Source organism: Gorilla gorilla, chromosome 14, assembly GCF_029281585.2.
Source record: "Gorilla gorilla gorilla isolate KB3781 chromosome 14, NHGRI_mGorGor1-v2.1_pri, whole genome shotgun sequence".
Taxonomy (NCBI): Eukaryota; Metazoa; Chordata; class Mammalia; order Primates; family Hominidae; genus Gorilla; species Gorilla gorilla.
This window is the reverse complement of record NC_073238.2, coordinates 116,582,768-116,607,060: the sequence shown is the minus strand read 5'-3', so window position 1 is coordinate 116,607,060 and position 24,293 is coordinate 116,582,768. Positions and strand designations below refer to the sequence as shown.

The 24,293-nt window shown below is 36.0% G+C and overlaps 1 protein-coding gene across 5 annotated transcripts in view; it reads left to right on the top strand.

Annotated features, from left to right (window-relative positions):
- FGF14 (fibroblast growth factor 14) overlaps positions 1–24,293 on the top strand; it is a 679,448-nt gene that overhangs the window by 511,654 nt on the left and 143,501 nt on the right. For all 5 annotated transcript variants that reach the window (XM_019039720.4, XM_019039722.4, XM_055360682.2 and 2 more), the window contains 2 exons: positions 15,941–16,051; positions 22,408–22,511. In XM_019039720.4, coding sequence (XP_018895265.1) covers positions 15,941–16,051; positions 22,408–22,511 — 215 coding nt within the window. The remainder of the gene's footprint in view (positions 1–15,940; positions 16,052–22,407; positions 22,512–24,293) is intronic.

The following is a 24,293-nucleotide window of genomic DNA, read 5'->3' as shown; positions in this document are numbered from 1 at the left end:
AGTTTTAACCTCGGCTTAGCCTCCACTAAGGGCCAGATAACAGTTCTGAAACCACCATCCACTGGATCTTGATGATCCTACCTTGATGGGGTAGACATTATTCCCCTTGTCTTCTTATCAATAAGAAAAAAAAAAGGCTCTTGAAAGGTAAGGCACCTTATCCAACTCAGGGAGCTGGTGAGAGGGTAACTGGCTCCACCTTTGCCCCTACTCAAGTTCTTTCCTCCTCCACCCCCAATCCCGTCTTATCCGGAGTCAGTGCTGCAGATGTCTGAGCAAGGCAGGCAGAAGTACATGTGGCTCTGGGCCTGGACATCTTGCTGTGTGTGGCATCGCCAAGGTAATGCGCAGCTACAGGACCCCTTGACCTGTCTGCTTCCATGAACGTACAGAAGCGTAAATTCTGCTCCTTGACTGGGAAACATTTTGTTTCCACATGGAGGTTGTGTGAGAGTAGAGCATTGTGGATACACCCCATATTGTTGTAACCTATTTTCTGCTGTTCTTGCCGAGATCTGAGGATTTTTATTTAAAGTTCTGCTTTTCTGGGATGACCTTAGGAGCTATAGATTTCATTTTCCTGGAGGGACTTAGAGGAACAGAGGTCCCCAAATGGTTCTCCCTGGCACACTGCAGAGCAAAGCAGACAGAAAGGTTTTTACAAGTCCTGGGCAGTCAGCGTTAGTCCGTTTTCCAAGAACAATGTTGTTTTTTTTTTTCAGGTAAGACAGGAAATGCTTTTCACGTATTAAACTTAGAGGTGTGCTACAGGTGTGGACTGCTTAAGAAAGAAAGAAAGTCATGAGACAAAAGCACCCAAACCTCCTCAGCAAGGCTCTGAAATATGCAGAAAAGCAGTTGTTCCTATCTAGTACTGAAGCCCTCGCATAAGTTAAAAATTATATCAGAACTGAACTATTACACTTTTTAGTCTAAAGGAGCTATGTCTTTTGTTTTGTTTTGTTTTGTTTTTGCTTTTGTATTGTTTAAAGGAACTGAATTTTAGAACTCAGCAAAGATGGTTTGGTACAATATCATAATTAGGGAACACAAAGACTGGTTCTTGACAGGAGAGATTAGAAACTATTTCATAAACGGGGATATTTAAGCTAAGCCTTGATATAGGGCAGTGTTTTGACAGGTGTAGAGTCATAGGAAATCATTTGAATAAAGATGAATATGATAAAAATGCATGAGTGTAGGCTAAGTAGCACTGCAAAGCGCTCTCAGAGCCTGAAACATGTAGAGGTTGGAGTCAACTCTCTCTCTCTCATTAACCAGACAATACTAAGCAGATGATGCACGTTCTCAGATGCAGATTTTCTTCATGTATTACATGGGGTAGGTTTCAGATGGAAATAATGTATGTTAGAAGTTTCTGGGTTAAAAAGTACATAGTAAAGTTCCCTTGCTCTTTCTTTTATCTGACAAAACATCAGCTTGACGTTTTGCTTTGATGAGTGGTTTGCAATCTATTTCCCAATGTGGAGATGGATGGATTTCTTCAGACGTGGGTTTATAAATATGTCTGGTTATTTTTTTTCATTTATTTATATTTCACATGAGTAAAATCAGGGCCATAAAATAGCTCTACAATTCCATTAAACTTAAAAATCTAGAAAACATATCATAGTACTTAAATGTTGAGACAGAAAGTGAATATCAAATTCCTTTCTTCAAATACTTTAGTGAATGAGAAAAGGCAAAAACTATCCTGGGAGCCGGGTGCTACAACTCAGATTTTTCTCATAGTTAGCTACATAGTCCTCTGAAGTGAAGCCTGTTTTGTCTCTAAATCGGTGAATGTGGCAGTTGAACTTTATTTTTTTTTAATGGCAATTCCTGTATTAGTCTGCTGGGGCTACCTTAACAAAGTATCACAGACTTGGTGGCTTCAATAACAGAAATGTGTTTCTCACAGTTCTGAAAGCTGCAAGGTCAAGATCAAGGCACTGGCATGCTTGATTTCTCCTGAGGCCTCTCTCCTTGGCTTGTAGATGCTGTCTTCACCCTGGGTCTACCTGTGGTCTTTTATCTGTAGTTGTCTGAGGTCCTAATCTCCTCTTCTATAAGAATACCAGACCTATTGGACTAAGGCCCAACCTAATGACCTCATTTTAACTTCATTATGTCTTTAAGGGCCCTGTCTGCAAATGTAGTTCATTCTGGTTAAGACTTCAACATATGAGTTTTACGGGGACACAATTCATTTAATAATACTCCCTTTGATGCTTTCACACCATTAGACACAAGTAAGAAGAACTATATCTTTGAAGAAGTGTTTTGTTGTGCTCTATGTCAGAAGGTAATCTTGAAGACATGTGGTCCTTTACAGTTGTCTGCCTTTGAGTTGATCAGGGAGATGCTCATTTATTTAACTGCATGAACACATTTCAGAAAAATGTTGACAGGGACTTAAAGCTTTGCTATTGTCCATTAATGATCTTGTTATATATCCTCCCATCATAAGGCAACAGAGTAAGCTTGATTAAAAATTATTTAAATTAGCCCCCTGTGGAAATGTCAGTGGGAATCATATTGAATTACCTAAAGTCACATAATTTTTTAAAAAGCCTCCCAATTCTTGAGCACAAACTTTAAATTTTACACACACACACACACACACACACACATTCATGTATATATTTATGTGTATGTATATGCACACAGAAAATGCTACCATTCTCCACAGAAAAGCTTAAAATTTCAGAATTAGAAATTTAGAAATACAGTCCAGTACTTTTTCAGGTTAAAATTTTAACATTTATTTTACCAATCATCTATTGAGTGAAGAATAGGTTACCGCTACCAGCAGTTCCCAGTGTTCTCTAAAATGTGACTCCGATGGGTCACTTCTTGAGAAAAAGCTGAGAAAATATGTTTACTATTTCTCTAATGTTCAGTGTGCAAACTTTTAGCTTAAGTTTCATGCGTGCCCAGAGCTGCCTGCAGACTGCCATCAGCCTCACCTACTGTTATCCCCAAAGCCTCCAAACCCATCTGTCTTCAGAAAATACTTTGGACTTCCTCTCAGGAGGACATCTCCTTACCTGAAAAAGGTACTTCATTCTATCATCCACATCTTGGCCATCTCTGACTCAATTTCATCTCACTTTCTCTCCAAAGCTTTCCACTAACCACCTGGATTAAAATGACCAGATGTTACAATTTGTATCTATAGCAAGCATTTTTATTGTTAATTGTTTGATACATAATGATTGTGCATATTTCTGGGGCATGTGATATTTAGATACATAACTACAATGTGTAATGATCAAATCAGGGTAACTAGGATATCCATTGCCTCAAACATTTATCATTTCTTTGTGTGGGGAACATTCCAAATCTTTCTTCCTGCTATTTTGAAATGTACAATAAATTATTGCTAACTATAGTCACCCTAATGTGCTATCAAATACTGGACCTTATTCCTTCTATTTAACTGTATTTTTGTGCCCATTAAACAACCTTTCTTCATTATTTACCCCTACTCCTTCCCAGCCCCTGCAAACCACCATTCTGCTATCTCCGTGAGATCAACTATTTTAGCTCCCACAAGAACATGAGATAGCTGTCTTTCTGTGCCTTATTTCACTTAACATAAGGTCCTCCAGTTCCATCCTTGTTGCTGCAAATGAAAGGATTTCACTCATTTGTATGGCTGAATAATATTTCATTGTATATTATATAAATTCCATTATATATGTGCATGTGTGTATGTGTGTGTGTGTGTATATATATATATATATATACACATATATATGAAATATATTTACATCACATTTTCTTTGTCCATTCATCCATTGATGGACATTGACCCCCATATTCTGGCAGTTGTGAAGAGTGATACAACAAACATGAGAGCACAGATTTTTTTTTCATATACCCAGCAGTGGGATTGCTGAATCATATGATAGTTCCCTTTTTTATTTTTTGAGAAACCTCCATACGGTTTTCCATAGTGGCTGTACTAATTTACTTTCCCACCAAAAAGCATATGAGGGTTCCCCTTTCTCTGCATCCTCCCCGGCATATGTTATTTTCCTCATTTTGATTATAGCCATGTCAACTGGGGTGAGATAGTATCTCATTGTGGCTTTGATTTGCATTTTTCTGGTGATTAGTGATGTTGAACATTTTAAAAATATAACTGTTGGCTATTTGTATGTCTTCTTTCAAGAATGTCTATTCAGATCTTTGTCCATTTTTAAATGGGGTTTGTTATTTTGTTGTTGTTGTTGAATCGTTCAAGTTTCTTATATATTCTGGTTATTAATCCCTTGTTAGATAGATAGTTGGCAAATATTTTCTCATTCTGTAGGTTGTGTCTCCATTCTGTTGGTGGCTTCCTCTGCTGTGCAGAAGTTTGTCAGCTTGATATAATCCCATTTATCTATATTTGCTTTTCTTGCTTACACTTTTGAGGTCTTAACCCCAAAATTCTTGCTCAGACCAATGTCCTGAGAAATTCTTTAATGATTTCTTCTGGTAGTTTTAAAGTTTCAGGTCTTACGTCTTACATTTAAATCTTTAATACATTTTCAGTTGATTTTTTAATATAGTGAGAGATGGGGATCTATGGTTTTGCATATGGATATCCAGTCTTCCTAGCACTGCTTATTAAAGAAAGTGTCCTTTTCCCCAGGTGTTTTCTTGGTGCCATTGTCAAAAATGAGTTTGTGAACAAAAATGTGTGGATTCATTTCTGGGCTCTCTATTCTGTTCCATTGGTCTATGTGTCTGTTTTTATGCCAGTATCATGCAGTGTTAGTTACTGTGGCTTTGTAGTATATTTTGAAGTCAGGCAGTGTGATGCCTCTAGCTTGTTCTTCATAGCAAGCATTTTTATAGTTACTTCTAAAGGATGATCATCTTCCTTGGCCAGTGACATCATATAAATTACTATAAAGTGTTTTTTGATGCTGAGCTGTTTTCCATGTAATCCAACCTGATGGCCACATAAAGCTGTAAATGTTTTAAGGAAGAAAATACCTTAAACTTCCTAGTAGATTTGGATCTTAACACTGTCTTTTCATAGAGCTGAAATTAAAGGAGGAGTTTTTGTTTGGTTTTCACAAACATGTCCTGAAGCATTAACCTGAAATTTTAAAACTGGTTTGAAATATTAGATTTTCTATCCCCTGCAATACTGTACTATAAAATTAAAGGAAACCAAAAACAGGCATGGGAATATGATAGTTAGGTGGTGTTCCTGAGTGTGGTATTTTAAAGTTTTGCCTTTCAGTTTCCTCGTGGCATTCATTTGAAACCTGGTTCATTGAGTGCTAGCTGCAAACCTTCCAGATCTTGTCCTTCTTTGCAGCTCCAGGTTTCTCTGGCCTATGGTTCTCCAGGACCCTGCAGTTTGTTTTTTTTTTTTCAGAGGCCTGTGCCACATCAGTTACACACACAAAAAAAGGCTTTTGGGTAAAGGGAAACTTCATGTACTGAGTAAGAAGCATGAATGTAAAAATATAGAACCCCTAGGGATAAGGAATTCAGTGGCTACCTATGCCATTCGAAAGGAGTGTGCCAAAATGTGCGCTGAGTAGTGCCTTTCCCAGCATTTTCTTTTTTTAGAAATTAAAAGTATGGCTCTGATGCCAAAGCTACAAACCATAAATCCAATTAAAGTGAAGGACTTAAATGTACATTTGGGAGAGCTGGGGGAAAGTGGAAAGAGGATCTGTTTCTGAATCACCTCGCCTCTTTCTCTTCCTCCCTCCCACCCTCCACCCTGAAAACACGTCCACACAGTGGGATTGCTTGTTAAATTAGCACACTATGACTATGTAACTATATTTGTGAAATAGAGTCAAATTAAAATTGAAAGAAAACAACTGAAATACAAAAAATATGAAAAGAAAGTTGAATCCATGCTCTAGTGCAAATGTTCTTCCAGCTCAAACTACCTCTAAAATAGCCCTGGACTGCCTGCAACTCCACATCTCACAGTTTGCTTTATGAAGTATCAAAACATTCTCAAACTTTTGACTGCAATAGGTTTCCATGTTTTTAAACTTTTGCTCTAATAAGCAAGGTCTGTCTGTTTTCTTTTAACAATTTTATAAGAAACTGTTTCCTTTTCTCCTCTCCATTCCTTCACTCATGTCCACCCTTCCTCACTTACTAATTATTCATAGTCAAGCCCCTAAGAAGAAAGGGGCAGCGTTTGCCATGCTTTACTCTGTGTGTGTGTGTGTGTGTGTGTGTGTGTGTATGCGTCTGTGTGTGTGTTTGGTCAAGATGAGGTAGGGAGACAGGGATCCTAAACTAGTGTTTTTCAAATAATACATTTCCACTGTTTAAATAAGGTATGCGTTTTTTCTCAAGATTTTTTTCAAAGCAGCAATTCCCTTCCCAATTCCTGTAGCAAATGACCATCCAACTTCTTGAACACTTTCAGCGACAGGGAACACATTACTCTGTGGGAGAGTTGATTCTTACACAGGATAGCTAGGAGTATTGGACATTTCATTGTCCTTTTGGATTTATTTATTAATATATTAATGATGTATTTATTGAGCACCTACTATATGACAGGCTCTGTTCTAGGCACCTGGAATCTAGCAGTGACCAAAGGGACAGCAACCACTGCCCTTACTTATGTTCCATCTTGGTGTCACTCTACTTATTTGTCCTAATTCTGTCTTCTGAGGCAAAACTAAATAATTCCATTCCCTGCTTTTGTGACAGCCCCACAAATTGTTGAAAATGACATTTCATCATCTTCAGATTAAACATTTTCTTACACGGTTTTCCCCAGGCCCACCCTGTCTGTCACTCTCCTCTCATTTGTCAGTGCCCCTTCACTGTGTGTTTGTATCAGGGGTGGTCTGAGAACACTGGGATGTCCACCTAGAGCAGAGCTGAGTGGTACCTGGGCAGCGTGAGAGGCCAGATCACAGAGGCTTTCACATTCACACCATCATTTCCTTTTTGTGTTGCTCTTGGACACATCACGTAGTGACTCTCTGCCTCCATTTCCTTATTTTTTTTTTTTTTTTTTTTTTTTTGAGATGGAGTCTTACTCTGTTGCCCAGGCTGGAGTGCAGTGGTGCAATCTGGGCTCACTGCAACCTCCGCCTCCCAGGTTCAATTGATTCTCCTGCTTCAGCCTCCAGAGTAGCTGGGACTACAGGCACATGCCACCACACCCGGCTAATTTTTGTATTTATAGTAGAGATGGAGTTTCACCATGTAGGCCAAGCTGGTGTTGAACTCCTGACCTCAGGTGATCCGCCAGCCTCTGCCTCCCAAAGTGCTGGGATTACAGGTGTGAGCCACCATACCTGGCCTCATTTTCTTATCTTTAAAGTGAGGATAATAATGCTACCTAGCTCAAAAAGTCGCTATGCATATTAAATGAGTTAGTATTTTTAAAAAGAGCACTTAGAGTCGTTTCTGGCCCAAAGTGTATGCTCAGGAAATGATAGCTATTATTCTTACTATTGTTATCATTAGCACTGGATATTACCTTTCTGTTTATACAGGCTCATTGTTTTAGGACTCACATCATGCTATTGGTTTAATGATGATGTGGACAATTGACAGCAATATGCTTTGGCTGCAAATTCCTCTCAACTCCTAACAAAACGCTTGGAACAAAGTAGATTCACAATAAATGCCCCCTAAAGGAGCAAGTTAAATATCTTGGCATTTGAAAACATGCTTAAACAAAACATAGAAAGGATTTCTCCTCCTGTTTTCCGATGTAAAATGATGTATTTCTGTGGCTGTGTTGCAGAATTCTAGAGATAGATGTGTCTGTAAGATTCGTTAAGGTGATGTTATGAACTGCCTTTCTAAAATTTTAAGCCTTAATAAATAAAAATGGTGAAGAGGCATCACTTCCTGGTGATAAAATAAGCAGAAACTTTGGGTTTTAGAGATGCATATAACTGGTTGCAACTGAATTCAAGAGCAAATGCTACAGTATCCTTCATGAAATTTTCACACTGATTTCCAGGAGTATTCTTTTCTTTCTTTCTGTACATAACATCTGGTTTAAATGTTTTTCCTGTCTGGTTAAAAGTGTAGATGTCTACTTGGATTCATAGGTATCGTATCTCTGAATGCCACCTCTTTTCTTCTCCTTCCCGTGCTGTTCGGGAGATTGTGTAGAGAGGATTATTAATAAAAAAAAATCTTTTATCACTCCCATCTCCTCCCAGAAGCAGCTAGAAGACAAATGTCTGGAAAAGAAACTCAGAAGGGAACAGAGCTCAGATGTTTGCACCTTTCTTTAAATGGAAGTAGCTTTAAAGTGTTTATCACTATCACTTCCAACTATCTACCCATTAGGTGGAGGTCTCTAAATAGTTCTAGATATGAACAGACAAGATGAGTGATATTCTTGCTCCAAAATGTTACTTCTTAAATATATGAGCCTCAACTCTGGAGGATGAATAGATCAGTCCTTGCCATGTGCTGTTATTTTCTTAAATTCACCCACTGCTTATTTTTTTAACATAAAACATTTAAAGAAATGCTTCCTGGCTCTAAAGCAAATGTATTAAAAAAAACAGAAAATATATTTTTTTCAGACAAAGTTCCCAGTTTACTGCTCTACTATTTATCTGAAGAAATAGATAAAACTGCACATCTGGTGTAATTCTTGTTTTCATGGTTAATTCAATATCCTGATGCAATATAACTTTCCCTGAAAGGCTTTTGATTCTGAATTTTATTACATAAAAATGCACTTTTTTTTTTGACAGATGTCTTTGGTTCTTTAACACCTACTTTTTGTCATGCTAATTCTGTATTTCAGACAATGTAATGACAGCTGAAGAACAAATTAATACGGTCTGCTATAGGTTTAACTGGCTGTGGAAAATTCTGTGAATGAATCAAGCAGCAGTTTTTCTTCAGATTCTTTAAATTTAGGGAATCCTATTTCTAGTTTCCGAAAGGAGAAGTGAATCATTCTTCATAGTGTTTTAGCTGAATATGTTAAATCTGTGTATTAAATTTAACATAATACTGTATCTACAGTTAAAAAAAGAATAGTATTTAGATAACAATTAAACTGAAATATCTCACATTTCCCTCTTTAGATGACAATAGCATTTAAGAACTTACATAAAATGCTCTTTGCTTCATAATCTGGGACATATTTACTCTCTCAGCTGGCAGTGTAGTCCTTACTAATGTTTATGTTAATAGAAGGATACATAAAAGTTCCTGAAAGTACCATAAGTGTCTTTTAGTGTTTGGTGTCATTGACATATTAACAAGGAGTCTGAAGATGAGTAACACACCCACATCTGTCAGTGCCACAGACGGCACTTGAGCGACACACCAGCACCTCAGACAGAGCATACAGCTTCTTTGCCGGTGAGCTTGTGTTCTGGGAAGGAGCAAATGAAATCATTCACAAATCAGGAATCCCTGGCACAGTATAGAATCAGGAAAGCTTTTTCTAGATGTGATTGTAATGATGGATTGACTTGGATCCCCAATGTTATCACCAAAAGATACATGCTTTTCTTACTTAAATATGCACAAGAATTGTGCTGATTGTATTTTGCAATTACATAATTGATATTTAGGATTTAATTTTGAAAATATGTAATTACAACTTAAAAATAATAAATTAGTAGGCCAAAGCACACGATGTTTTATCATACAAATATTCATCTTTGTAAGTGATGAATAAATAAGGTGGGACAATAGATTTGATATTTTGGCCATTTTATTGTCCATTTCTGGATTGTGTGGGCCATGAGAGCTCCAATGTGTTTCTAATATGTTAGAACTTTGCAATGACAAAATTTCATTAGAAAATAGTGTTGGAAAGAGTGCTTTTCTGAGTTCCAAAGATTTCCTTCCTTCTGTAGTTTATATACACTGGATATTCAAAAAGCTAGTGAGCGTTCAACCCTGGGCTAGGAATCCCAAGATACTCCTGTTAAGTCTGTTCCTTGGAGATAAGGGTCAAGTATTAAGCAGGATTCTTACAGTCTCCGTTCCCTTTAATGATCTCTTCAAACATTTTCCCCTAGAAAAGTCTTTGCCCATAGTCATTCTCTTAATATACTTTACCTAGAGGAAATGTTTTAGCTACAATAGTTTTTGGGGAAAAAGCTTAAAATTATTTGTGTTTCCGTTTCAAAACCCACATTTATCTTTAGCTCGAGCATGCTTTTCTCCAACTCTTTTTTTTTTTATTATACTTTAAGTTTTAGGGTACATGTGCACATTGTGCAGGTTAGTTACATATGTATACATGTGCCATGCTGGTGCGCTGCACCCACTAACTCGTCATCTAGCATTAGGTATATCTCCCAATGCTCTCTCTCCCCCCTCCCTCCAACTCTTAAATACAATATAAAAAATTCATTTTGCCTCAAAAACCATTTATAGATATATAGCCACTTTAAAAAGCAAAACAGAAAGTGAATTCGGTTCAATAGATACTAGTTGAGCACCTGTTCTGTGGCAAGCACCGTGATAGGTTATTTTGAGTAATATGCAAATTATCAAGGGATTTATCATTTATTTGCAGAGCAGAAAGACATGCAAACCCGCTAATTTAACACATGGCTGATTGATATAAAGCCATATTATAGTTTCTTTCCTCTCCTCAATAAACAGCAAACTCTTTGAGGGCAAGAGCTGTTTGGGGTTTTCATTTGTTTATTTTTGTTGTTGTTAGTTTGTTTTTGAGATGGAGTTTTGCTCTTGTTGCCCAGGCTAGAGTGCAATGGTGCGCTCAGCTCACCACAATCTCTGCCTCCCGGGTTCAAGCGATTCTCATGCCTCAGCCTTCAGAGTAGCTGGGATTACAGGCGCGTGCCACCATGCCCGGCTAATTTTGTATTTTTAGTAGAGATGGGGTTTCTCCATGTTGGTCAGGCTGGTCTCGAACTCCTGAACTCAGGTGATCTGCCCACCTCAGCCTCCCAAAGTGCTGGGATTACAGGCGTGAGCCACTGTGCCTGGCCTGTTTGTTTTTAATGCCAGATACTATCTCTAGTGCCTGCAGACATAGGATTCTGATAGGCAGAGAAGTGGTGGAGAGCTATTCTAGCCTGTGGGAGAAGTGTTAAAATTTAACACACGTAATAGTACATTGGAATGGGACCGTGAGTTGGGTAATCACTCTGAAGTAACTGGAACCAGGTTCCTAGAGGGAAGGGGTTCTCGAGGTAGCATTGGGTCAATCCATAAAGGAAATTGAATGTAATCTTAAGGGATAAACAAAGATAGCAAATTTTCACATGCCTTTAATTTTATCTATCATTTTCCTTAGTGTCCCTATCCCACCTTTATTTTCTCAGTCCTTTGGAAAAGTTCCTGGACACAGTTTATTTTTGTGGTTGAATTATATGATAATATATATCTTTAAGCAAATTATTCAAATACTATTTTCTGCTACTGGGAGTGCCAAAATCTAATTAGATCTGCCACATTTTTTTCTGCAAAAATGTATATTACAAAAGTTGTTTTTACCCTATAAAAACGTGTGATTTTTTCCATAGCTAATAGAAGAGAACCTACGTTTAAGAACCTACACTGATAACCAATTAGTACTGAGATTCATGTGTATATAAACATAGTTCGTATGATGTATATACATTAATGTATTTGCTACAGAAAAACATATGTCATAGTGTACATTTTTCCATTTAAATCGTAATTTAAAATAAGTACACCATTTGATTGGTTATCCTGATTCTTCTTTCGCCAGTCTTCCCATTGCATGAAAACCATTTATGACGGTGTTTAATTTAATTGAACTCATTTCTAAGAGAATGAGTGTTTTAATTAAAAATGTTGTGTATTTTTCCCCTGAATCTGAAGGCAGTCGGACTGATTTGCATTTCTTTCAGTTCTGAGTGTTGAGGGTAATACATTATGAAACGTCTTTTTTTTCTTGATATGTATGCACATTAGTTTTCATTATTTCTATTTTAATTAATATCACAGATCATTGTTAGCACAGAGTTTTGTGCAAGGAGTATCTTCAAAACGTTTTTAGTAAAATTATCAGGCACACTAAATAGAAAATAAAAGACAAAACTGGAGGAAGAGGGGAATTAAGACAGGCAAAGAAGAGATTCTAAGTTTTTATATTTTCTTAAGCAGAGTAGGTATTCTGAACACGAACGTTTCAGAAGAGAATAAAGAACTAATAATTTTATGAGTTAAAAAGTATTTTGCATTTTTGCATGGCTAGCTAAAATATAGGTGTAGGACTTTAGATATTTATTTTTCAATTATTCATTGGGAACCTGTATTGTAAGACTTTGGGATACATCAGTATTTAAAACAAAAATACTTGTTCTTGTAGGCCTTATATTTAACGTTTACTAGAAAAATATCATGCAAGCCTTCTTATTCTATCAGTTTATTGAAAAAAATGAGCATTTTTTTACATATTACATGTATTTTTACATATTACATTAAGACATGTTTGTCTCACACATGTAATATTTCCACACTTTTATATCTGAAGGTATGTGCATTTAGGATGAAGTTTCATTTTTTATCATGGTAACTATATTTCAGATTGTCTTTACATTTTCAAACTCTTTTGGCTAATTTCATGTTAGATTTCAATAGACCACCATTTGTTTTTGTTACTAGTTTCTATACTTGTTTTTAACCACAAAATCCATGTAAGAGAAAAATCTCATCTTTGTTATCTGTTTTGTGTTTATTTTAGCTTATTTTATTCGTATCATCTCTAATCCTTATTCTCTCTATGGGATTTTCCCCCCTAAACTATTCTAACTTTAGGTAAACTAGATAATATAACTTATAAATCTACTTAACCAGGAACACATAAATTGCTACACATTCACCTATGATACCATAAAATTACCATAAAATTGTCCAAAGGAAGAATTTGATGTCATCTGAAGTTTCAGGACAGTGCTCTTGAGGAAATGGACGTGTTGATAGAACCAGAGTGGGGAGGAGGAAAAGGAGGCAGCTCTGCAAAGGTGTGTGCATGTGGGTGCATGCCTACACAGATGTGCAAAGGGGCATTTTAATGCAGGTGGCCATATTTGAGACAGATAAGGTTAAGGGAACAGGATAGATGTGGGAAATTATGGAATATTTGTAGGTAACCCACAGTGACCCAGGTGAGGCTACTTGCAGGGGATGGATAAGGGCTATAGTGAGCAGAGCCATCAGATAAGATAGGGCCTTACTGCGGTAAGGTGCATACGTAACTCAGTGGATGGTGAAGAGTCACTGCATATTTCCAGACATGAAGGATTTGAAAAGGAAAACTGCAGGTGGGAAGACCACCTAAGAGAGGTAATGAGGGGCTGGCAGTGAAAATAGAAAAAAAGAAAAACAGCGAGAGATGCCGAAGATGCATCAAAAGGAATTGAGCAACCCATTTGTTTTAAACTTATAGTACTGAACTAGCAATTTTGGTAAGGTTTTAATGGGGCAGAGATGTATTGGAAATGTGGCCAATGGAAAAGTGAGATGGATCTGAGAAGAGGTTTTTCAAGATCTTTGATCCTTTCTAACCTTTGTGTTACTGCTTTGTAATCACAAATTCAGCTCTGGCTAGCAGGATTTGGGTTTAGACACAGTGGCAGTTAATCTTCAAAATACAAGTTGGTTTTGGTTTTTTAAACAGATTTGATTTGCATTTTATTTTTAGTGTTGAAGACATTTTAGTTCAATTATTCCGCTTGTACAGGCTGCATCAGGTAGCAGTTAAGTGGGCAGGGTCCAGAGCTGAGTGATCAGATTCCAGCTGTTAACTTACTGGTTATGTGCCCTTTGTCATATTATCACTACTTAATTGCTCTGTGTCTCGATTTCTTCATCCTCCAAGTGGGCTTCTATTAAGTAAGGTAATGGTGAGGATCCAAGAGTTAATAATAGAATGTGCTTCTAATAATGCCTGGCACCTGAGAAGAATAAAATCAATGGCGTTATGATTTCTAAAAAGGAAAAACATCAAACAATATGTAACCAGATGAATCAAAATCAATTTGGTTGTATTTTCTTGAAGTTAAAGGAGAAAAACATAATTTTACATTTTATTTGTGCTCCCTCACCCAAAATGAGGCATAATCCCAAATCTCTCTGTGTAAGCATGAGGGCGCGTGTGAGTGGGTGGGTTGGTGGGTTCTCACTGCCTCGCCTGATCTAGTTAATTCAACTCCAGAAGACATAGTAGCTCAAATAGGAGATTGCTTAGGAATAAGTGATGTCAGAACATAAAAGTTTTACAGAAAAATTGTAAATCACTAATATTCTCATTATTTTTTTCTTGACAAGAGAATAATAAAAAATTCTCTTTTTCATGTTTTTAACTCTTTTTGCTTTTATTCTCTTCTTTTCCATGCTACATATTTTCAGTGAAGAGCATAAATAAAACACAGCAAAACTAAGGAAGAAGTCTTTAGTACTTAGCCCAGTCAGGACTTCCAGGTGATGGGCAGACTTAGGCACAATAGTATTTTTTTCCACTAGTGCATATCTTAGAATTATGTGATTTGGGAAGTTATATACTACAGAATAAGGAACATATGTAATGCAATGCAATAATCACTTAGATATTAATTTTTAAAATCCTACTTTTTTAAAAGCTTTCATATTCTAATACAGCTAGTCACACTGATGTTGTGATGATCTGCTGTTCATGCATTATTTTCCAAAAGGATTTTTCCAATATTATACCATCTATGAAGCAAGTCTATGTACAATGGAGTCACGTCTCAAATGATCAGTTTTAAATGATGTGCATGGAAATAGATACTGAAATTCTTTGTAATTTCTTCAGGACTAAAAGGATAGCTCTCAAAAAAATTTTTTTGTCTTCACCTATTTGCAAGACCACAATTTTTCTATTGATTATAAGGTGCTAGGTTTCATTACTCAGTAACGTCCAACTGTTTCAACAGCGGATTGCATTAGCATGGCCCATTCAGCTGTTGTGGAGAGATGCCAGTTGCCATGGTGAAGATTATGATGTCCCACATCCAATCTATCCCTGAGATGGGGATGGCTTTTGCAAAACCACATGCAAATATTTGTTTTCAAAGGTACAACTGACTCTTTGTGAAGCACTGGATTACTAGAGTGGATGTCTTTTCAATGAATCATCAAATGAGGATCTATTACCGCATGATTTCCCTTTTTGTTTAAATAAACTTCCACTGCCCTCTATCTCAATGCCCGTTGACAAAGAATCAGATTTCATATTGTATAACTTGACTGTCCTTTTTAGTTATACAAGTTAATGAGTTTATCAGTTTAATTTGTCTAATTTCTCTATTTGATTGCCTCAGAGCTGACCTCATATGCGTGGGTTTGCTGTGTTTCCCCTGAGCTGACAAGTAGAGTTTTCCGTTTTCCTGTGAATATGTCTAAGCAGCACAGATAATTCCATGGAAGTAACAATGACCCTTCGAACATCCAGGGGTTTTCTCCAAATTGGGGCTTTTCCTAAGAATATGTATCATATGTTAGTATGAATGTTTTTAAAATATAGGTATTTTTTGTTTTGTTTGTTTTTAATTTTGGGAATACTTGTCAACTTAAGTAAAAGGAGAACTCCATTAAAAAACCTTTTAATAAAATTTCTGAGAGTCACTAGTTTGCAAAATTCTTGTCCTGCCATCATGAATGATAATATTGTTTATAATAATTCGTTTATAGTTTAAACTAATAATTAAACTGACAACTTAATTAGTTTAATAGTTTTAATTAATAATTTAAATATGCATATACCAGTTTTATAAAACAGCCTGTTTCTGTGGCTTACTACTGCATTTCCTTTACCTTCTATAAATAGAATACTGCAGGTTTGATAAAACACAGAAGAATCTGAGAGACAAAATAAAATATGCTACTTGTATAAAATGTCCTCTTCTGAAAAAAGAAAGAGAAACAGAAAAGATAAAGGAAACTATGGTGACACATTGTGAGGCTTATGATAACTATGTTTGCCTTTCAGATCCCCAGCTCAAGGGTATAGTGACCAGGTTATATTGCAGGCAAGGCTACTACTTGCAAATGCACCCCGATGGAGCTCTCGATGGAACCAAGGATGACAGCACTAATTCTAGTAAGTGACAACCTCAGGCCACCAGTCACACAGTTGGTAGAAGATACACTGCTACTTAAATGACTTTTTAAGATTCATTTGCAAATGTTTGGTCGTGTTGGTTCATCTTTACAAATGTTACACACTAGGATGCCATTTACAATTTTATTTAAACTACGTGGATGAAAATATTAATGGGGTAACCAGAGAAACCTATGGTTTAAAGATGATTATGTTACTATTTTTGTTTTTTATTCAGACAGTTATCATACCCAGAAAATTACTGTTACTTTTAATCTTATTATTGTAAAAGTTAAGCAAGTACACTAGTGTATTTAGGTAAAAATTAATTACATGTTTTCTTTGGATGTATTATTTTATCAGGCCCTGAGGTTCTTAACGATGCCTGTGGAAACTCAAAAGCTACAAGGAATAGTTTTGTTTTGTTTTTTTACATAATAGAAATATAATTTAAAATTCTTTGCATTTAACAAAAAAAAAACTTTCTTATAGAAAAAACATAAAGGTTGTGTACTTTGAAATTCATTGTGCAAAGTGTTTACAGAATTGCATCTGTGATCATTTTTAATTAAAAAGCTACACATCTTCCGCTGTATAAATGTCTGTGTTCTTTTTCCTATTTCTTTATGTATAACATTTCTCCGTCTGGTGCCTCTCCTTACTCAACTGTCTGTGTTTTGCTCTCCCATTTTCTGTTTATATTGGCATCTGATTCATTTTTAATTTAGCATATTAGTTCCAAAATAAGCACACTTTTTACTGTTTGGGGGAGTTAGTGAAAAGCAAAACTATTTTTATTAGAAATACTTAATCATAAGAAACATTATCGGTGGATCAAAAATAGATATGAATTTTTTCATTAATGTATGTCTTATTCTTCACATATAAACACCATTCCATGAAAAGAAGTGAGGGTTTGAATAATACACATAATCAAATCAGAAGGCAATTCCTTTTTTATTTTTATTTTATTTATTTTTATCAGCTCAATTTAAAATTCAGCACTTCCTTTTTTAAATTCCAGTGATCAAATTGCCAGTAACACTGATTCTGGCAGTAGTTAGTGATACAAAATAGGTTATTTTTACATGTCGTTTTGCCATGTGAAATATCATTATTTTTCCAGCCATTGTGTTCACTTTTTGTATTTTGCGCATTGCTTCACTTTTTATTTTTTCTTCAATTCCTTTTCAATTGTTGTGTATATCTACATTGTCCTCCTTGTCAATTTCTAATCTCTTTACTCTCTTTGTGTCTCATATCACTCTTTTTTGTTTTAAAATTTTTCCCTTTTATGTTTGTTTATTGGTTTATTTTTACTTTATTTCCTTTTTGATATAGGAAAAGAGAAGGTAAAACAATTCAGCTACAGAAGAAAGAGGGAGGAGGCGTTTTATGCCAAACATTTACTTTTGCAGCTTTTGTTATTAGTTTGAACTTTCAAAGATTATTGATAGTTGACAATCTTTGACCAACAAAAGATGTCAGTTTCTTACGGTTCAGGCTAATACATGTATCTCTGCTCAGTTTCTTTTCCCCTTTAACTCCTTACCCATTTGTTGACAAAAACCATTTCCTTTCTCTTACGTGTTACTGTTGTGTAGGTCACAAAGTTTAGGGATTCATAATTTCTGATGTCTTCAATGTTCTCTCATTTTGTTTGGCCTGGGAGGATTAGAACGTAATAGCTAGTTTCCCATAACTCTGATCGCTAGGTGAGCTATGACACTCTGAAAGAGTCATCAGACTAAAGACTGATGCCATCCACTTTATGACAAAAGTTTTCAAGACAGGACGTACACCATAGCTTCATAAATATATTGCTTTATTGGACTACATGAAAAATAATTTCACTCAAACAAAGGTTTTATGTGTTTTTCCTCTAGCATTTTTTCTTTGTATAATTTTTGCAGAGCCAACAAAATTGGTTACCTTTAATGATAGGAATCAATATTATTTTGAGAAGTGTGTATTAGACATTGCCTTTTAAAAGCATACTGCTTCAGAATTGAATAAGCACTTTCTAAATATGGAAGTGCAGATTTATTATGTGCACACATACAGGTCTGGTTATCTGAATAATTTTAAAGACTAAACTGGAAAGCTGAGATACTAAAAAACACTCCACCTTCTGTTCTGTAAATATATGGTTTTTTTTTTCTTCTGTATCTGCAGTAGAAGGAGCAAAAACTCAGAACAAATCTTGAAATTTCTTCTGACACTCTAAATGCTAGTGAGACACAGTCCTGAGAAGAAAGATGAAACAGGATCCCCTTTGTAAAAGCAAATCAGAAGAAAATCATAATGCCCACACTCGAGGGGCTCAAATTCCTGTGCAAAGTTCTGGTCCACAGCTTTTCTGAGACATTATGTTGCATTTCAAGTGCACTGTAAGCCAGTTAGTTTAGTTTTGTTACTATTTCAACATTTGCAAAGAAATAAAGAAAAACAGTGGGTAAAATCAATATTCCCTCCTCAAAAGGTTCTACAAATTATATGACTATAAAATTTAATACAATTGGCAGAATCGTAGCAGATTTATAAAAGTAATGGAAATTACTAATTAACTTCATTTTTATGTCCTCTGGCCTATGTAAATTGCAAAACGCTGTTTCTTAGGATGAATTTAAAGACATTTTCTTTTCTCTGGTTCATTTCAATAGTCTCATGAATCTTATGAAAAATGTAAGCACTGAAAAATTCTTTAAAAATAGGAATGTGCTTTAGAAGGCTGTCAGGTCCTACTTAGAGTACAGCTCTTTTGTTGTGAGGACAGAGGTGATGTAATAATCATATAGTTTCCTAGTTATGAATAACCAACCCATGGTTTGTATTCAGGGAGTTATAAAAAATGGAAACATGTTTATGAATAATCATTCATAAACATACTGAACATAAACATTGTGAATAATCATTCATAAACATGTTTCCATTTTTTATGACTCCCTGAATACAAACCATGGGTTAGTTATCCATAACTAGCAAAAATAATTTAAAAAAAACCGAAAACTCACCCAGATAGCACTGTAAAAGTCACTAAATAACAAAATTGAGGGCTTGAACTTTCGTGTCTTCATGAATTGAGTTCAGTACATTTCCCACACTAAATATGGATATTTAGAATGAGAAAAAGACAGAACCATCCTGCTAAACTGCCTTTGTTAAAAATTTCAGATGAATTAAGAAGAGGGGAAAAAGGCCCACTGGTAGGCAAACGTTGGTGCCCCTGTTCTCCAGGGGTTTCCAGTCTAATATCTGTAGATCTCTGGGAAGGAAGAGTAGCACAAAAATCATGGATGATGGGTAAATGGTTCTGGTGGAGAAAATACTGTAGCAAGTCAACTGCTTTATTATTGACTACCATAATAATGGAAAGATCTTTCACAAAAGGAAGTGAGCACCTAGGTAACCTCATTACCACTCTCATTTAAAGTTCTTCTAAATGTCAGCATCCCCATGAACTACGGTACTTTATTAGTGGGTGAGTTTTCTTTCCCCCCAGTTTGCTTTTGGGGATGCCATGGATTTTTTCTGTGCTCTTAAACTTCATTGTTCCTACTGACAGACAATAGCTACTACAAGCAGAATAGGACTCTACAGATATCAATACACTATTAACTATGGTAATGTTAAAACCTCAAAAGTCCCTCTCACCTTAGAAATGCTCAACCTGGTAACTTGATGTGTAAAATAGTTCAATCACTCAGTGGACACCACCCCACAGGATTTAGGACGGCAGTTCTCACCGTCCTTAGTTGTATATTAGGGTTATTTGAGGAGCTTTTCAAAAAAATTCCTTATGTCCTAAACCCGTTCCCAAAGATTGTGATTTAATAGGTATGGGGTTGAGCCTGGCCATTCTATGTTATGAACACAGCTAGTTTTAATGTGCAGCCAGAGTTGAAAATCACTGTTATATGAAGAACTAGAATGTTCCATGAATGAACAAAGTCACGAAAACATCTCCATTATTCTTACTCCCCTAGGCTTTGTGACATTGCCTTATAAATATGTAAGAAGCAAAGAGAGTGGAGAAATAAAATTATATCTCAATTAATGTGGGTATCTGTGTTTTTAACTAGTACCGGTTCCATCATGGCCAGCTCTGAAAGGTTCTCCACATTTTAGTGTACGTAAGCATTCACTTTCCACTATCATTCTGTAAATTATAATACCTTGTTTTATTTATTTATTTATTTATTTATTTATTTATTTATTTTTGAGATGAAGTTTCGCTCATTGCGCAGGCTAAAGTGCAGTGGCGTGATCTAGGCTCACTGCAACCTTCACCTCCCAGGTTCAAGCAATTCTCCTGCCTCAGCCTCCTGAGTAGCTGGGATTACAGGCATGCCCCACCACGCCTGGCTAATTTTGTATTTTTAGTAGAGACGAGGTTTCACCATGTTGGTCAGGCTGGTCTCGAACTCCTGACCTCAGGTGATCCACCCGCCTCGGCTTCCCGAAGTGCTGGGATTACAGGAGTGAGCCACCACGCCTGGCCAATACCTTGTATTTTATAATTCAGGTCCCAACCAAAACACAAGGGAAAAACACTAGTATTTTTTCAGTATGATCATTTTAAACTATCTTATATAATTTTTATGTTTCCCATAACCACATCATTTTGGTGAATTCATGATCTATTTGTTTTCTAAAATTATACTACCTGGACTATATAAAATATGTGGCACCTACAAATATCATTCTGAGTGTGTGAAAGTTAGAAGAGGAAAGTTAGAATAATTAAATTTGAATTGATTAGGTTAGTGTACCTTGCATGGACAGTCATATGATTATGGTTTTCCCTCCAAAATTTTGTGTATAAATCAGGAATTATTCTATGGTGCCCATTCTTTCAAGATGTAAGGGGAGATGGTACAGTTCAGGTGTTCTAAACAAGAGTGAATATAGCCATCTCCCACCAAGAAGGAATACTGAGAGTCGCCAAATGGCACAGGTAGCTGTACTCAACAACTCCACATCTATATTTAATATTAAATAATGGAAATGAGGAAAAAAAACTAATTCTTTCATAAGAATAACATAATCCCCTAAAATCCTATAGCAGAAAATCTGATATTAGTTTACGTAGTGAAACTAATATCCGACTAACCATAGATGCCCCTGAGTATTTTTCCAGGGATAATATTCATGGCTCTGGCCTGAGGTTTTCCTTTTATATTTGTGTAGCACAGACATCTTGGGATCTTGAAAACAGTAGCATGTAATAATCAGAAGAGAGGGTGTAATTTTCTTCAACCTATTAGGAGGAAACCTGTCCCTGAGAATTAAATATAACACAATTTGTAAAGTTTGTTTTAAATTATGTACTACTTAGACCCTTGGAATGAAGTCCAAATTGCCCACATTTTTCAAATGACTTGGTTTTGTGCAATACAGTTGAGAGCCTGAGTTTGGATACTGTACTTACACGTTTACATCACTATTTTAGTACTTTCATTTCCTGTTCTGTCCTGCTTAGAATTAGACTTAGTTAAGAAGGACTTGAGTAGCAGCAGATAACCTCACTGTAAATAATTAATAGTTCTCTTACAAATGTATCTATAATAAAATCTCCAAAATCATCAAGCAGTTATCTCTAAGACTGATGCTAGAAAACCTACTAAACATTCAACATGCAGACTGCCATGGAAATACATTAAAGGGATATTAAGTTTTTTTAATGTTATAAGGTTGCTATCTGCACTATGCAAAAATATATAAAATGCTTCTAACATTTTATCAACAGAGAAGAAACAAAACATGGAAACATAAATGAGTAGCCTCTCTGACATTTGCATGCCATTCAGTTTTGATTAGTTCTTTCTAAATTTAGCTCCTTGGCAGGTGCACATCTTTTCCTGGCTTCACTGGCATATCATATTGGTTCTACCACCGTCATTTAGTTTTGGAATCACCTGTTTAACTTCTGGCCTGACCTCATTGCAATGACAAATCACACCTTCTGTGCGAAGGGTTAGAATAAACACTCAACTTGGACTTTTAAAATTCTGCTCTTTGAGAGACTTCACAGTTGATTTCTTTTGGTATCTAATGGTGTCAGAGACAGTGTTTCTAGAGGCACGATTACAGGCTTGTTTCTGTTTATTGTCACATCAGCCCTTCAGAATGCTGTCAGCAAGACTGCTCACATTTAAAGGCTGAAGCTGAAGTACTCATTTTACCCATAGCAGAAACTTCTTACTTATAAAGCGAAATATAAGTTATTTAATTGGAATTTCTAGAAAGTATTGGCAAAGATGATGTTTCTTAAATAAAATAAATCAGAAAGAAAAAATTACACTCTGCCCTGCTTCTTCCTGCCCATTCATGATAGACAATGTTTATCTTCACAGCACTCTTCAACCTCATACCAGTGGGACTACGTGTTGTTGCCATCCAGGGAGTGAAAACAGGGTTGTATATAGCCATGAATGGAGAAGGTTACCTCTACCCATCAGTAAGTAAGACGCCAAAGATCTCGGCCATTCGTTCAATGCATGTAAAATAACAATGGCAGCAACAACAAAAAGAAAGTTCTGTGTCTGTTGTTTCTGCCAGTTTTTGCCTTAGTATTTGATCTTTGCGAGAATGCTTAGAAGCTGTTTATTATTCACCAGTGTTTAGTTATGTGAGTTTATCTAAAGGAAGTGTAATACTATGTCTTAAATAGTGCTTTTGCCATATTTTAAAAAATAACCTAGTATACACGTGAATCTAATCTTTTGTATTTCTAGTTAGAAATGCACTTATCTTAGAGAGTTTCTTATAATGTTTTAAAAGAAACAATATGAATTCTAAAAAAAGAGAAAAGTAAAAGGAGAGTATTTTCTAAAGTAAGAATTCAAATTGTGTGGATATTTTACTGAAAAAATAACTACTTATAATATTGAAATGTGTATTTCTTGCAAGCCTCTGTGTTTTGTGGTAATATTTATTGGAAGCTGAGCACTTTAGCCATATGGCCTCTTCTGAAATATTTTCTATTTACAACCGATTTGCACTTGGATATGCTGTATTCATGCATATAATGTAGTTAGAATTTATTTCTGCCACAGGTTTAAGCAGTAAAGACTTAAAGGTGCTTTTTTCTATTATCCCTTGAGCAAAAATTGATAAAGTCTTAAATGCATTAAAATATGCTCTTACATGTCATCCTCATGTAAATTCGTTGAAACTCTGTCATTGTTAAATATCACCACCAACAAAACTATAGATAAATATACACATATTGTGTGTGTGTGTGTGTGTGTGTGTGTGTGTGTGTGTGTCTTAAACAGAAACATTCTCCAGGGGGCCTCCCAGAAAATGTAATCTATTTTCTTCAGTCAATTTGGGAAATCCTATCACAGGGAAATGAAGTCTGAGCTGTGGATTTCCTTCATGGTGAGCTCAGAAGTGCTGGCTCTTCTTATTCTGAGTTCCCTGAAGGGTGTTCCCACACAGAGAACTGGGTCCCACATTATGCAAATTGTGTTCTCTCGCACAAGACGAATATGCAGCATGTTGCCAGCAGGATCAAGCTAGAATTCCCTATGCTCCCTTTAGAAAAAATTAAATACGAAAAGGATCACTTTCTAGAGATGCTTTATTTTCAGATACAGCTCAATCTTTTTGATTTGGAATTTGCTCTGTTATTTTTGTTTCTTTGTCGTCTTCCCAAGTAATATTTTAGGGGCCTAAACATCATTAGATGCAGTGTCTACTGTAGCTTCTAGTTCTATCTTTCTGTTGGTAATTGTATCACATTGCTGTACTCTGATACATATGTTGATGACAGCGAAATTGAAATGTTTGTTTTATCTTTGTGCTGCTGAGAGAGTTGCTTTTTATTTATTTATTTTTTGTCATGTGGTTGTAAATGTATGCCATTCTTTTTTAAAGGTAGGGTATATCATTTTGAGTATGTGTCTTAGCCTAAATAAAAGTATTGATTATGCTTGGTGCAGGCTAAGCAGTAGGAATAGAAACAAGAAATGTGTTAACTGCCAAGTCCAGTCCCCTGCATTTTAAATACGGTTTCCGCATGCAGAAATCAGATCTCATGAGGGTCACTGCGTGCAATAGCATTTGCCCAGGGTGAGTCCTGGGAACAATTTAAGGCTTGTTACTGGGTACGTTGTTCTCTCCTCTCCCTTCTTCCTTCTGATTCTCCAGTTGCTTGGCTTCCAGGCCTCCCCTTTGGTGGCTTTATTCTCTGACTTACAGATGTTGGTGTTCTCCTCTTCCCATCCTTGACTCT